The sequence below is a fragment of the Mustela nivalis genome (genome assembly GCF_964662115.1).
Source record: "Mustela nivalis genome assembly, chromosome: 6".
NCBI lineage: Eukaryota > Metazoa > Chordata > Mammalia > Carnivora > Mustelidae > Mustela > Mustela nivalis.
In genome coordinates this window covers 144,331,694-144,348,132 of record NC_139025.1, presented here as the reverse complement: position 1 = coordinate 144,348,132, position 16,439 = coordinate 144,331,694, and the positions used below count along the sequence as shown (strand labels likewise).

Here is a 16,439-nt window from a genome sequence, read left to right as displayed (position 1 = left end):
CCCCAGTTCCCCAAAGAAAGCCTGATTGGATAAAAATAATTGACAATAGCATGAAACTATTTTCCTTTTAAAGTAGATCAAAACAGTGTGACACAAAGGAATGGTTGGTATATAATCTCAGACAGGAAAAATCTCATATCTATTTCAAATATGCTAACCACCAGTTAATTATGTAAAATGGATAGACAAAATCAATTATTACGTTTATATTTATGTCATAGTCTGTGCATGTCCCTTGTTGGGTATTGGATATTTTTGTATTTCTATATTTTATATTTGTGTTTATTGAGTTTTTCAGGATGCAGCTAAGTTACTTGAAAAGAGTTTGATCCTTTTGGGTCTTGCTTTTAAGATTTGTTGGGTGGAAATGGGGCAGCGCTCCATCAGTCCAGGGATAACTATTCTCCTAATTCTTCTCTACTACTGAGGCAAGACTCTTGTGTGAACTCTGCCAAATTCCTATGAAATAGAAGGTTTTTCTAGACCTGTTGGTAGGACTAAGCACTATTCGTGGCTCTGAGTGAGCACCACTCATTGTCCCCTCTAGCTGTCTGACATCGTCCCTCTAATCATCCTTTCTCCAACTCTGGGTCATTTCCAACATGAATGCCTCCATCAGTAAATGTTATGCTGAGTAGTCAAGAGGGACATTCCATGGATCTCTGAGGAACCTTCTGTGAAGTCTCTATAGCATTCTGTCCTGTGACTTCTAGCTTCATCTCTTCACATTAGGGAGTCATAGGGATTTGTCTGCATTCCCGTTCTCTGCACTGCAACTGGGAAATTCCCTTAAGACAGTAAGCTGGGACAATTATAAGAATCATCTTGCTTATATTCTGGCTCTTAGAAATCAATGGCATTTTTTATCTGTTGCGTAGTGCCTTAAAAACTCTTGTTTCCTATATTTTACTTGGGGTTTTTGTTCTTATTTCAGGTAAAAGGGTAAATCTGCTTCCTGTCACTCTGCCTTGGTCATAAGGCAAAGTTGACATACATCCATTTTTTAAAAAATCGTACACGTATCAGTATACTTTTGTGATCATCATTAAGGAGAGAACATAGAGAACATAGATTGGCTTGTGTCTACCCCTCATATCACTGTGCAACTTGTTTTTTTCATTTAAAAAATTTTTAGCTTATTTTTGCTAACTTCTGTAAAATATTATCTTGCATGATTATATTATACATTTATTCATCCTCCTATTGGCTGCCATTTATGTTGTTTTTAATATTTGCTGTTACAAAAAATGCTGCAAACAACATTCTTATGTGTTCCTCCTTGTATCACATGTAACGGATATCTTAGGTCAATTTTAGCAAATTTAGCAATTTTAGGCCAATGCTCTCCAATGTGACCATTATCACTTTACATTCCCACACTGTAAGAAGACCTGTTTCTTTGCAATTTTGTCCATATTTGATATTGGCAAGCTCTTAACGTTTTGCCAGTCTGCTAGCTCACTAATACTTTAATTTGTATTTCTCTTACTTTGTATTTGTATTTCTCTTACTAAAATAAAAGATTTTATTTATTTATTTATTTATTTATTTATTTATTTTTAAAGATTTTATTTATTTACTTGACAGAGATCACAAGTAGGCAGAGAGGCAGGCAGAGAGAGAGGAAGGGAACCAGGCTCCCTGCTGAGCAGAGAGCCCGATGTGGGGCTCAATTACAGGACCCTGGGAACATGACCTGAGCCAAAGGCAGAGGTTTTAACCCACTGAGCCACCCAGGTGCCCCAGTATTTCTCTTATTTTTACAAGGTTGAGCACCTTATCATATTTTTATTGGTCATTTTGGTTTCTCCTAGGAATTTTCTACTTAGTTTTTATCTAACCTTATATTATTTTTTTTAACATACTTTAATTTGTTTAAATGAATGCTGAAAACTTTTGATCCTCGCCTTTTATTTTATATACATAAATATATATTATATACTATTCTATTTTATAATTAGAAATATAAATATTTTAGGGGCACCTGGGTGGCTCAGTGGGTTAAGCCTCTACCTTTGGCCCAGGTCATGATCTCAGGTTCCTGGGATCCAACCCCGCATCGCTCTCTGCTCAGCAGGGAGCCTGCTTCCCCCTCTCTCTCTCTGCTTGCCTGTCTGCCTGCTTGCAAACTCTCTCTCTCTCTCTGTGTCAAATAAATAAATAAAATCTTTTAAAAATTTTTAGAAAAGAAATATATTTTATATTTAAATTTTATTTTATATTTTACTTAGTTATAAAATAGAGTATTACATAGTTAATTTCTCTAAGTTTGCCCTTATTGTATAAATTTTTTAAAATTTTTTGTTTTTATTTTTTTCTTTTTCATTAACATGTAACGTATTATTTGTTTCAGGGGTACAGGTCTGTGAATCATTAGTCTTATATGATTCACATCACTCATCACAGCACATACCCTACCCAGTATCCATCACCCAGCCACCCTATCTCTCCCCTCCCAGCTCCCCAGAAACCCCTCAGTTAATGGATGAAAGACCTCAGTGTGAGACAGGAATCCATCAAAATCCTTGAAGAGAAAACAGGCAGCAACCTCTTCAACCCCAGCCATAGAAACTTTTTCCTAGAAACATCCCCATTTTATAATTTTTAATTGTTTTCTGGTGCAGAATTTGAATTTATATTCAGTTAGACTTTATGTCTGCTTATTTTTTGGCCTTAAGAAAGCCTTTCTGGGGCACAGGGGTGGCTCAGTCAGTTAAGCAACTGACTCTTGCTTTTGTCTCAGGGTCAAGAGATCCAGCCACACGTTGGGCTCAACACTCAGTACAGAGTCTGGTTAAGACTCTCTCTCTCTCTCTCCACCCACCCTTCTTTCTCTCTCTCTCTCTCTCAAATAAATAAATAAATAAATAAATAAATATTTCTTTTAAAAAAGAAAGCCTTTCCTGCTCCTGAAGTTATTAAGACATTCTCTCCTTCTTAGTAATTTTAGTCTTTCTTAGTAATTTTAAAATTAAATGCTTTACAGTTAGATATTTAATCTGTTTGAAACTTACTTTTGTGTATAAGGTGAGGTAGGGATATAAACTGCATTGTTCATCTCAATCCAAATATTCCAATTCTATTTTTGGACTATCCATCTTCTCACCATTTTTTTTTTAAAAGATTTATTTATTTGAGAGAGAGAGAGAGCATGCACCTGCATGCATGTGAGTGGGACAAGGAGCAGAAAGAGAGAAACCCAGGCAGGATCCTTTCTGAGCACAGAGCCTGAGGTGGGGCTTACCACACAGACCCATGAGGTCATGACCTGAGGAGAAACCAAGAGTTGGTCCCTTAACCAGCTGAACCACCCAGGTGCCCCTCACCATTCAAATATCTGTCATACAGCAAATTCCCAAAAGATACAAGAGTCTGTGCTTGAAATTTTTTCTGCTCCCATTAATCTTTTTTTTTTTACACCAACTGTTTTAATTACTGTTGCTTTATAATATCTTGCTATCTTGTAGGGCAAATCCCCCCTTTTTGTTATTCTTCCTCAACATTCTTTTATTCACCCTCTCATATACATTTGCAAACAGTTTCATGTTCTAAGAAAATCTTATTAGCTTGATTGTGTTTTATTAACTCGATAGATTCATTAGGGAAATGTGAGTGTCTTTATAATATTGAAGCCTCTTTTTAAAAAAAAAAAAAAGATTTTTATTTATTTGTTTCAGAGAGCGAGAGCATGAGCTGGGGGTTGGGGGTAAGAGGGAGAGGGAGAAGCAGACTGAGCCAGGTGCCTGCTCCCCGGCTAGATCCCAGGGCACTGGGATTATGACCTGAGCCAAAGGCAGATGCTTAATATACTGAGCCACCCCGGGGCCCCAGTATTGATGCTTCTTGCCTATTAACCTGGTATAGCTTTCTCTTTAGTCAGATTTCCTTTTTATGGCTTTCAGGAAAGCTCTGTAGTTCATGCAATTTTTTTTTTTAAGATTTACTTATTATTTTAAAGGCAGAGGGAGAAAGAGTCCCAAGCAGACTCCGTGCTGAGCACAGAGCCCTTTGTGGGGGTCAATCTCATGACCCCAAGATCACGACTGGTGCCAAAAACCAAGAGTCAGGTGCTTACCAACTGCACCACCCAGGCATCTCAGTTCTTGCAGTTTTTAAACAATGTTATTAAATTTATCTCCAGTAAATTTATAGCTTTATTTGCTACTGTATAAATTTTTTAATAAATCTTATTCATTTAATGGAGAGAGAAATCACAAATAGGCAGAGAAAGAGGGAGAGGGAGAAGCAGGCTCCCCGCTGAGCAGAGAGCCTGATGCAGGGCTCAATCCCAGGACCCTGAGACCATGACCTGAGCTGAAGACAGAGGCCTAACCCACTGAGCCACCCAGGAGCCCCTTTATTTGCTACTGTAAATGGGATTGTTTCCCCTCCCCCCTTGGTTATTGCTGGTCTATAAGAAAGTTGTTGGGGTTCCATTTGTTGAGCTTTCTCTCTCCTCCAAAATGAACTCACTTATGTTCTAATAGTTTCTCAGTTGACTCACTTGGACCTAAGCCTACCTTATTGTCTCAGCTCAGAATAAATTCTAAAAGACAAGTTGTTAAAATAGCTTATTTAATGATGGATGACCTAGTAGATATCCAAGTCAGCAACCTGAGCCTGTGTTCCACATTCTGGGGATACACAACGCAGGAAACTAAACTGTGGGGTGCTTACCATACAAGCTTTAGCTTGTCACTGACAACACCGGGTTTTCTTCTCTATTCTCTTCTAACAGCAGAAACAACAAAATCTCCTCTGGCTGACTTTAGATAGTTGGGGTTCAGGTTTTAATATAGCAAGTCCAGGGGCACCTGGGTGGCTCAGTGGGTCTCTGCCTTCGACTCAGGTCATGATCCCAGGGTTCTGGGATCAAGCCCTGCATCAGAGCCTCTCTGCTCAGGGGGGAACCTGCTTCTCCCACTCTCTCTGCCTGCCTCTCTGCGTACTTGTGATCTCTGTCTGTCAAATAAATAAATAAAATCTTTAAAATATATATATAAAGTCCATCCCTCTGAACAGATTTTTCTCTCAAAGTCCAGAGCAAGAAATCAATTGTTACATATGTATTCACTAAAAAAGCAGCTGGAAGATGCTGAGCACTGTGGCCCACGAGATCAAGGCACCAGCACACACGTGTGAGTGGTGAGCTCCCAAGGCTGGAGGAAAATTCTAGAATAAAGTGCTCATTAGAGAGCCATACCTTTTCTCCTGTTTCCTTACCTCTCTGCACCGCCTTCTTGTATCCGCAGCATTGGAAATGCTTTTAGCAACACACCACACTGAATCACCACAAATTATGAGATTCTCTTGGTGGAAAACCAAACACTGTGTAAAAACTGTGGTTTTCTAGTTCATGCTTCTGGATGGAAAATAATTCAAAATAAGCTGATAGGAGTAGCCAAGAGAGATTTAATCTTCTGTTTGGAAAAGGGCTTCTATATAAGTGAGTAGAGAAACCTTTAAGAATTATTCATGTTTAGGGGCACCTGGGTGGCTCAGCGGGTTAAGCCTCTGCCTTTGGCTCAGGTCATGATCTCAGGGTCCTTGGGATCGAGCCCTGCATCAGTCTCTCTGCTCAGCCTGGAGCCTGCATCTCTCTCTCTCTTTCTGCCTGCCTCTCTGCCTGCTTGTGATCTCTCTCTGTGTCATATAAATAAATATAATCTTAAAAAAAAAAAAGGTAACCAAAAAACATTTACAGTTTTGGACAGGAGTTTCCCTCACGTTTGGATAAGGATGCAAATCCAACTTCATAATAAATTACAGTGCATCATAAAGATTAAATGCACTCAGGGATTGCATTCTCTACTCCCTCCACCCTATCCTACACACAGCTGCCCGACTAATCTTCCAAAAACACCAATTTTCATGTGCTGCTTTTCAAAACTAGCTTCCTGTTGCCTGAAAAAAAAAATAGTCTCAAATGCTTTTGTCTGGCATTCAGGGCTCTCTAGGATGAGCACTCTGGCCAAAACACCACTCTGCTCATTTGTTCCACCACACACAAGTGGATCTCGGGCTAGTTATTCAGAGACCAACCTCCTCACCGACCCAGCAAAGTTCTCGTGCATCGACTAAACTCACGGCTCACTCAGTGATGTTCTCAAAGGCCATTAGTGGGTGACATGCCAACTGCTAGAGTCAGGAGCCAGGGTGAAGTTGCCGCCGCCTAACTGCATGGACTGAAAGCGGGAACATTGATTCTCCAGGAGAAAACTGGGCCATTGTTATGAGAAGGCAGACGGCAAAACCACCCAGGTCCCCTATGACTGCTTTAACACACTCTGGACAAAATTTAAGGAGACACGTGAACATATTAACTCCCACTTAGGCTGTAGAAGGCAAATGCAACGGAGGGAAGGCGTTGTCTTGTTCTGGAACAAGACACTTAGCTCCAGCTACTTTTATAAATAGATCAGACCCTGTCCAGGAGCCCACTTAGCTGGGTTCATTTGTATACAATGTCCATACCCTCAGGAATATTAACATTTTATCTCAGATTGCATTAATTTAAATAAAACTTAACAAAAATGGTGTGAAATGAACAAAAACACCATATTCTGTGATGAATCAAATGAAATACATTTTCAGTTGCTGTTTTCCCCATTTAAAGATAAAATTTCTGATAACTGTCATTATTTGTGAAAAGACACAAGGCCAACAGTTTGTGTGTATGTGTGTTTTGGTTTTTGTTTTTTTTTCTTCCCCTTAAGGCTACAGCCATATTGTCACTAATAAAGATCTGAAATTTGCCTGGAAGCTATCATGGCAAATTGTCAGTCTGAGGGTAGTCACCACCCAGCCAAATGGCTTTATACATCATCAGTGCCTTTCTTCCACACACATTCTCTTCCTGGTTTAAACATTAGTTACCCTGGTTCTACACTGACACAGTATTTGCATCTCTCTCCTGTCCATAACTCCTGAAAGTTGGGGACCTCTCACTTTGGTTTCCCCAGAGCAAGACATTTTATTTGGTGCTTGGGGGCAATGGGCAGTTCAAGAAGTATGTTAATACTATCACTCAATGTATTGATCCATGCTATGCACCAACAGTGTAGTAAATATCATTCATTTCTTGTAACAAAGGCAGTAGGAACTTCCCCCAAGGGATGGAATTCCAAGGACAGAATGAAGGCAGGAAGGGAGCTGGTATATTTGTACCTACTTTGTGAGAGACACTGGTTTAGGTATTTTTATGTATACATTATACCACTGAACTGTCACAATCCTGCAAATTCTTACATGCTTGGGTTTATATGTAGCAAGTTTAGTAAGCCACCCAAATTCACAGTGACAGGCCCGTGAGTCAAATCCAGCATGCTTGACTCCATGATTGTCAAGTCCACTAGCCCCATATATCATGAGTCTGAGATTCATGAGTGTGTAGGTGCTATCAGGAAATGTCAAAAATGCCCATTTCAGGGACACATGGATGGCTCAGTTGGTTAATTGTCTACCTCCAGCTCAGGTCATAATCCCAGCATCCTGGGATCGAGTCCCCCATCGGGCTTCTTGCTTACCAGGAGCCTGCTTCCCACTCTGCCTGCCTCTCCCTCTGCTTGTGCTATCTCTCTGACAAATGAATAAATAAAATCTTTTGTAAAAATCTTGTTAAAAAGGTCCATTTTAAAGAATGTTTTAAAATATTGTTTGGACAGCAATAGAAGCGAAAGCAGAATGACATAATGTAATGACAGATAGTTTATATGGGAGCCCTTTGGGTACTCTGGTGGATGAATGTTTTTAAATTAGTTTTTCGTGGACATGGGGAGTTAGAGAGGAGAAGGGAGGTGGGGGAAATTGGAAGGGGAGGTGAACCATGAGAGACTATGGACTCTGAAAAACAATCTGAGGGTTTTGAAGGGGCGGGGGGTTGGGAGGTTGGGGTACCAGGTGGTGGGTATTATAGAGCGCACTGCTTGCATGGAGCACTGGGTGTGGTGCAAAAAGAATGAATACTGTTATGCTGAAAATAAATAAAAAAATAAATTTAAAAAAATTAGTTTTTCGTAAACTGCAAAAAAAGAAAAGCACTCCCATTTATAGCGTACACTTTATGGTTCACAAAGCATGTGGCAACAATAAAAATAATGATGGGTTACCGTTACAATTCATAGAAAAGGAGGTACAGGGAAATTGAATGAAAGGGAATAACAAAGTAGGTTCATAAGTCAATCTTCCTTGTAAAAAAATTAACCTGAAAGTGCGTTTCTGCCACCTCTCTCCTGTTTGATATCATAAAGATTGACCACGATACATGAATTATAGTTCGAGGTTTTGAAAAGCATAATAGCTTTCTACCAACACTTGAGCTTTCATTTATTTATTTATTTATTTATTTATTTATTTTTGCTAACAAGATAGCTCGATTTGATATGCGGTTCCTGACAACCAACGTCAGAAATAATTCCATCTTCATGAGAAGTCAGAAAGAACCACAAACCAAACCTCAAAATAGATTCGAAGAGAAAATACTCTTAAAAAAAGTTCCCTTCCTGGGGCACCCGAGTGGCTCAGTGAGTTAAAGCCTCTGCGTTTGGCTCAGGTCATGATCCTAGGGTCCTGGGATTGAGCCCCATGTCAGGCTCTCTGCTCAGCGGGGAGCCTGCTTCCACCTCTCTCTCTGCCTGCTCTCTGCCTACTTGTGATCTCTGTCTGTCAAATAAATAAATAAAATCTTTAAAAAAAATTTTCCCTTCCTATCAGAAGCAGACCAAAGAGAAGTGTATCCTCCCCCTAACAAATTCCCCAGAAAGCTTCATCTAAAAGGTTGTAGTTTCTTCAGACACCCAGCAGGACCTTCTTCTCTGGGCCTGGTATTTCTTCAATGGCCTATTCCAGAGAATAAGACACTAAACTACTGAGAGCCATGGGCCTCAGAACCACAAAAGAGATGATGAGGGGCACAAAGCACGCCTCTGGTCACCAAGAGGGTATGTAAATGTTTGCTGCTTTTCTGCATTTTTCAAAGCTGAGTTTTTAGCTGGAGGCCGCTCCTTTATGATAAATTGCTGATACTGTATAGTAAAAGCTATTATATGACAAACCACTTCCTATTTTGCATTCTCATGTGCCAAGACAGACACGGATTATTTAAAACCCTGAAGAAAGTGCTATTGCATTTAAATTGCCTGTAACCTTCGTGTAATAGATTTATGATTGATGATAGATTTAGTTAAAATATAACTATTTTAAATATTTACTCTCGGTAAACGATTTCAACCTATGCTCATTTAAGTAACTTGGTGCATAATCCCTTTTCTATTAAACCATAGTGCAAGGACCAATGCCACATTTCCGAGAGAACCCCAAGCTATTTTTCTAGAATGGCCGTATGCATATATATCAGGCGTCCTCTTTTCACTCTCTTTGTGGAGCACCTACCCTGGAGGTCATGTAATAACCAATGGCCAAAAAACAAACAAAAAACCCAAACATCCAGGTCGAAGTTATTCACCCGTGCCATCATGCAACGGCCGGACCCTGCCTGGAGACTAGGAGACTGCTCAAACAGATCAACGGCAGGCATCTAAGCCCAGGCCTGTGCTGGGGAAGCTGGTTCCCCGCTTCCCGCGCAATCAGGAAGCCAGCAAACTGACCCAAGAGTGCAGCCAGGGTTTAGGACTGATGATCTTTTCCCAGCCAGGCCGCGCGGACACCTGCTCGGGGAGCCAGGCTAGGAGGCCACCCAGCGCCGGCGCTGGCGACGCTCGCAGCCCCCGGGGCTTCGCCCCGCACCCCAGCCGGGGCCCGCGCCTCAGGAGGGAGGGGGGCGGGGGCGGCGCGGAGAAGGGGCTTTGCTAATTGCCAAAGCAGGAAGTGAGCTAGCAGAGGTCAAGGCGGAGAGTCTGGGAGGAGGTGGAGGGGCTGGCGGAGGAGGGGCGTGCAGCACCGCGGTGCTGTGCTGCGGCCCAGTCGGGACTGCAGGACCCTCCCGACTCGCCGCCCCTGCGCTCCCGCGCTCCAGCCCAGCCCCCGAGGCCGCGCCCTCCCGCTCCCGCTGCGGCTGCCCCTTCCCACCCCATGGCTTCTCCAGACGACCCTCTGCGCCCAGGTAAAGTGGCACCGAGCCGCGCCCTCACCTGGAGAGAGAAGCGCGAGTCGTGAGCTCCCCGGGGTGTTGGGGCCCAGCCTCCCGCGACCCCCGGGGCACCGGGACCACCCCGGACGCCGCGCCGCACCTGGGTCAGCACGGGCTCGGGCTGGGGACGGCGCCGCAACAGGTGCCCCCCCCCCCGCCAGCGGGCGCGCTAGCCCCCATCGTTGGGCACCCCCACGCGCGTGTGCTGAGGACCCCCTTCCCTCGTCTCCCGCCGACCCCGCCGCTTTTGTTCTAGACTTGGGATCCCAGGTGGAAACTAGTCCCTCAGACCTCCCTGGCAGCAAGGAGCGCAGGGAGGGATTCTCGGTTTGTCTGCCCTGGCTCTTCCTCTCTCCCCACTCACATGCCTTCTGGCGTCCCTTTCCTCTCCTCATTTTTACTTTTATTAAGTGGTTTTGTTCTGCATGTTGACCCGCAGAGCTATTTCATGAACGAATATACACGAAACCGAGTCGGAGCCCACCTGTGAGAGCCCACCTGTAGAGACCTGTCATTAGAATGGTCTCTGGTTCTAGCCTCAGTTCAGAATACTGCGTGTACCTGAGGACCCAGTCCAGATGTTTCTTTCATCTCTGACTTGAATTTGAAATCCTCCTCAGACTTCAGCTTCCAGGATTTCTCCCGGCCTTGCTCTCCCACTGTCTTGGTGGGGATTCGCCATGAGTGTTGAACACAGGAATGAATGAATGATATATACCCCCAGATCGCTGGGGCTTTTTCTTGTTTTGCTGAGGTTGGAAAGGCTTGGGAGAGACCCCCTGTACGCAAATACAGAGCTGCATGCAATTGTTTAGATAAACGTGTTCCCCACTTAATTGCTTGGGCATTGAACATTTCGCCCTTAACCTGTGGCTTGAGCAGTTAGGAGGAGAATCTGGAGGTGAATCAGAAGATGGCTGAATCCACATGGTGGTGGGCTGGGTTTGGTAGATTTTCCTGGAGATTCAAAAGGAAGATCTAAATTCTTCCAGTGGGGAGTGGTAAACATTTTATCGATGGGAGATGGAAAATAAATTGTCTGGTTAACCTTTCCCTCCCCCTCAAAACCCATTATTTGAAAAAACAAAAAGGGAAGTGAAGGGAGAAATCCTCCCACTCCCATTCCCACTCACCTCCATAGCCACCTCCTCTTCCAAGAACCTAACAGTCAAGGTGCCAAGAAGTGTTAGGTACCAGCAGTGGTCTCAGATCTCATTCAAGGATCATGGTGAAAGGCATTCAAAGAGATTGTGGGGGTACAGGGATCCAATTAAGGGGGACAAGTTTAAGGTTTGCATGGTCCCCTAAAAATTAATGGCACTAGAGAAGATGAGCTATGGGAACTATAGCTTAATGGATACAACGTGTAAAAAGCTTCAGTGAGTCATGGTGGGAAGAGGCCATGAGGGCAGCAAATACAGTCTTAGATGATATTATTAACAGCACTACAGGCTCTAGATTTCCTGTGGTGGTGTTCTTGGCAAGACCAGCCCGGCCAAAGTGGATGCTCACAACCTGGAACAGAGGGTCTTGGAGATCCCAGCACGTGAGGTATGATGAGAGGGTAAAATGATAGGAGGTGTCCTTTGGAAGGATGTGGGGATGGGAGTGGGAGGATAGGAGTGGGGATGGGAGTGGGAGGATTTCTCCCTTCACATCCCTTTTTGTTTTTTCAAATAATGGGTTTTGAGGGGGAGGGAAAGGTTAACCAGACAATTTATTTTCCATCTCCCATCGATAAAATGTTTACCACTCCCCACTGGAAGAATTTAGATCTTCCTTTTGAATCTCCAGGAAAATCTACCAAACCCAGCCCACCACCATGTGGATTCAGCCATCTTCTGATTCACCTCCAGATTCTCCTCCTAACTGCTCAAGCCACAGGTTAAGGGCGAAATGTTCAATGCCCAAGCAATTAAGTGGGGAACACGTTTATCTAAACAATTGCATGCAGCTCTGTATTTGCGTACAGGGGGTCTCTCCCAAGCCTTTCCAACCTCAGCAAAACAAGAAAAAGCCCCAGCGATCTGGGGGTATATATCATTCATTCATTCCTGTGTTCAACACTCATGGCGAATCCCCACCAAGACAGTGGGAGAGCAAGGCCGGGAGAAATCCTGGAAGCTGAAGTCTGAGGAGGATTTCAAATTCAAGTCAGAGATGAAAGAAACATCTGGACTGGGTCCTCAGGTACACGCAGTATTCTGAACTGAGGCTAGAACCAGAGACCATTCTAATGACAGGTCTCTACAGGTGGGCTCTCACAGGTGGGCTCCGACTCGGTTTCGTGTATATTCGTTCATGAAATAGCTCTGCGGGTCAACATGCAGAACAAAACCACTTAATAAAAGTAAAAATGAGGAGAGGAAAGGGACGCCAGAAGGCATGTGAGTGGGGAGAGAGGAAGAGCCAGGGCAGACAAACCGAGAATCCCTCCCTGCGCTCCTTGCTGCCAGGGAGGTCTGAGGGACTAGTTTCCACCTGGGATCCCAAGTCTAGAACAAAAGCGGCGGGGTCGGCGGGAGACGAGGGAAGGGGGTCCTCAGCACACGCGCGTGGGGGTGCCCAACGATGGGGGCTAGCGCGCCCGCTGGCGGGGGGGGGGGGGCACCTGTTGCGGCGCCGTCCCCAGCCCGAGCCCGTGCTGACCCAGGTGCGGCGCGGCGTCCGGGGTGGTCCCGGTGCCCCGGGGGTCGCGGGAGGCTGGGCCCCAACACCCCGGGGAGCTCACGACTCGCGCTTCTCTCTCCAGGTGAGGGCGCGGCTCGGTGCCACTTTACCTGGGCGCAGAGGGTCGTCTGGAGAAGCCATGGGGTGGGAAGGGGCAGCCGCAGCGGGAGCGGGAGGGCGCGGCCTCGGGGGCTGGGCTGGAGCGCGGGAGCGCAGGGGCGGCGAGTCGGGAGGGTCCTGCAGTCCCGACTGGGCCGCAGCACAGCACCGCGGTGCTGCACGCCCCTCCTCCGCCAGCCCCTCCACCTCCTCCCAGACTCTCCGCCTTGACCTCTGCTAGCTCACTTCCTGCTTTGGCAATTAGCAAAGCCCCTTCTCCGCGCCGCCCCCGCCCCCCTCCCTCCTGAGGCGCGGGCCCCGGCTGGGGTGCGGGGCGAAGCCCCGGGGGCTGCGAGCGTCGCCAGCGCCGGCGCTGGGTGGCCTCCTAGCCTGGCTCCCCGAGCAGGTGTCCGCGCGGCCTGGCTGGGAAAAGATCATCAGTCCTAAACCCTGGCTGCACTCTTGGGTCAGTTTGCTGGCTTCCTGATTGCGCGGGAAGCGGGGAACCAGCTTCCCCAGCACAGGCCTGGGCTTAGATGCCTGCCGTTGATCTGTTTGAGCAGTCTCCTAGTCTCCAGGCAGGGTCCGGCCGTTGCATGATGGCACGGGTGAATAACTTCGACCTGGATGTTTGGGTTTTTTGTTTGTTTTTTGGCCATTGGTTATTACATGACCTCCAGGGTAGGTGCTCCACAAAGAGAGTGAAAAGAGGACGCCTGATATATATGCATACGGCCATTCTAGAAAAATAGCTTGGGGTTCTCTCGGAAATGTGGCATTGGTCCTTGCACTATGGTTTAATAGAAAAGGGATTATGCACCAAGTTACTTAAATGAGCATAGGTTGAAATCGTTTACCGAGAGTAAATATTTAAAATAGTTATATTTTAACTAAATCTATCATCAATCATAAATCTATTACACGAAGGTTACAGGCAATTTAAATGCAATAGCACTTTCTTCAGGGTTTTAAATAATCCGTGTCTGTCTTGGCACATGAGAATGCAAAATAGGAAGTGGTTTGTCATATAATAGCTTTTACTATACAGTATCAGCAATTTATCATAAAGGAGCGGCCTCCAGCTAAAAACTCAGCTTTGAAAAATGCAGAAAAGCAGCAAACATTTACATACCCTCTTGGTGACCAGAGGCGTGCTTTGTGCCCCTCATCATCTCTTTTGTGGTTCTGAGGCCCATGGCTCTCAGTAGTTTAGTGTCTTATTCTCTGGAATAGGCCATTGAAGAAATACCAGGCCCAGAGAAGAAGGTCCTGCTGGGTGTCTGAAGAAACTACAACCTTTTAGATGAAGCTTTCTGGGGAATTTGTTAGGGGGAGGATACACTTCTCTTTGGTCTGCTTCTGATAGGAAGGGAAAATTTTTTTTAAAGATTTTATTTATTTATTTGACAGACAGAGATCACAAGTAGGCAGAGAGCAGGCAGAGAGAGAGGTGGAAGCAGGCTCCCCGCTGAGCAGAGAGCCTGACATGGGGCTCAATCCCAGGACCCTAGGATCATGACCTGAGCCGAACGCAGAGGCTTTAACTCACTGAGCCACTCGGGTGCCCCAGGAAGGGAACTTTTTTTAAGAGTATTTTCTCTTCGAATCTATTTTGAGGTTTGGTTTGTGGTTCTTTCTGACTTCTCATGAAGATGGAATTATTTCTGACGTTGGTTGTCAGGAACCGCATATCAAATCGAGCTATCTTGTTAGCAAAAATAAATAAATAAATAAATAAATAAATAAATGAAAGCTCAAGTGTTGGTAGAAAGCTATTATGCTTTTCAAAACCTCGAACTATAATTCATGTATCGTGGTCAATCTTTATGATATCAAACAGGAGAGAGGTGGCAGAAACGCACTTTCAGGTTAATTTTTTTACAAGGAAGATTGACTTATGAACCTACTTTGTTATTCCCTTTCATTCAATTTCCCTGTACCTCCTTTTCTATGAATTGTAACGGTAACCCATCATTATTTTTATTGTTGCCACATGCTTTGTGAACCATAAAGTGTACGCTATAAATGGGAGTGCTTTTCTTTTTTTGCAGTTTACGAAAAACTAATTTTTTTAAATTTATTTTTTTATTTATTTCAGCATAACAGTATTCATTCTTTTTGCACCACACCCAGTGCTCCATGCAAGCAGTGCGCTCTATAATACCCACCACCTGGTACCCCAACCTCCCAACCCCCGCCCCTTCAAAACCCTCAGATTGTTTTTCAGAGTCCATAGTCTCTCATGGTTCACCTCCCCTTCCAATTTCCCCCACCTCCCTTCTCCTCTCTAACTCCCCATGTCCACGAAAAACTAATTTAAAAACATTCATCCACCAGAGTACCCAAAGGGCTCCCATATAAACTATCTGTCATTACATTATGTCATTCTGCTTTCGCTTCTATTGCTGTCCAAACAATATTTTAAAACATTCTTTAAAATGGACCTTTTTAACAAGATTTTTACAAAAGATTTTATTTATTCATTTGTCAGAGAGATAGCACAAGCAGAGGGAGAGGCAGGCAGAGTGGGAAGCAGGCTCCTGGTAAGCAAGAAGCCCGATGGGGGACTCGATCCCAGGATGCTGGGATTATGACCTGAGCTGGAGGTAGACAATTAACCAACTGAGCCATCCATGTGTCCCTGAAATGGGCATTTTTGACATTTCCTGATAGCACCTACACACTCATGAATCTCAGACTCATGATATATGGGGCTAGTGGACTTGACAATCATGGAGTCAAGCATGCTGGATTTGACTCACGGGCCTGTCACTGTGAATTTGGGTGGCTTACTAAACTTGCTACATATAAACCCAAGCATGTAAGAATTTGCAGGATTGTGACAGTTCAGTGGTATAATGTATACATAAAAATACCTAAACCAGTGTCTCTCACAAAGTAGGTACAAATATACCAGCTCCCTTCCTGCCTTCATTCTGTCCTTGGAATTCCATCCCTTGGGGGAAGTTCCTACTGCCTTTGTTACAAGAAATGAATGATATTTACTACACTGTTGGTGCATAGCATGGATCAATACATTGAGTGATAGTATTAACATACTTCTTGAACTGCCCATTGCCCCCAAGCACCAAATAAAATGTCTTGCTCTGGGGAAACCAAAGTGAGAGGTCCCCAACTTTCAGGAGTTATGGACAGGAGAGAGATGCAAATACTGTGTCAGTGTAGAACCAGGGTAACTAATGTTTAAACCAGGAAGAGAATGTGTGTGGAAGAAAGGCACTGATGATGTATAAAGCCATTTGGCTGGGTGGTGACTACCCTCAGACTGACAATTTGCCATGATAGCTTCCAGGCAAATTTCAGATCTTTATTAGTGACAATATGGCTGTAGCCTTAAGGGGAAGAAAAAAAAACAAAAACCAAAACACACATACACACAAACTGTTGGCCTTGTGTCTTTTCACAAATAATGACAGTTATCAGAAATTTTATCTTTAAATGGGGAAAAACAGCAACTGAAAATGTATTTCATTTGATTCATCACAGAATATGGTGTTTTTGTTCATTTCACACCATTTTTGTTAAGTTTTATTTAAATTAATGCAATCTGAGATAAAATGTT

General features: G+C 44.2%; 1 protein-coding gene across 1 annotated transcript in view; it reads left to right on the top strand.

The window, feature by feature from the left end:
* LOC309868125 (uncharacterized protein) overlaps positions 1 to 16,439 on the top strand; it is a gene marked incomplete at its 5' end in the record, with an annotated part of 168,895 nt that overhangs the window by 110,411 nt on the left and 42,045 nt on the right. The window contains one exon of the mRNA XM_082737581.1: positions 9,750 to 10,060. Coding sequence (XP_082593707.1) covers positions 9,750 to 10,060 — 311 coding nt within the window. The remainder of the gene's footprint in view (positions 1 to 9,749; positions 10,061 to 16,439) is intronic.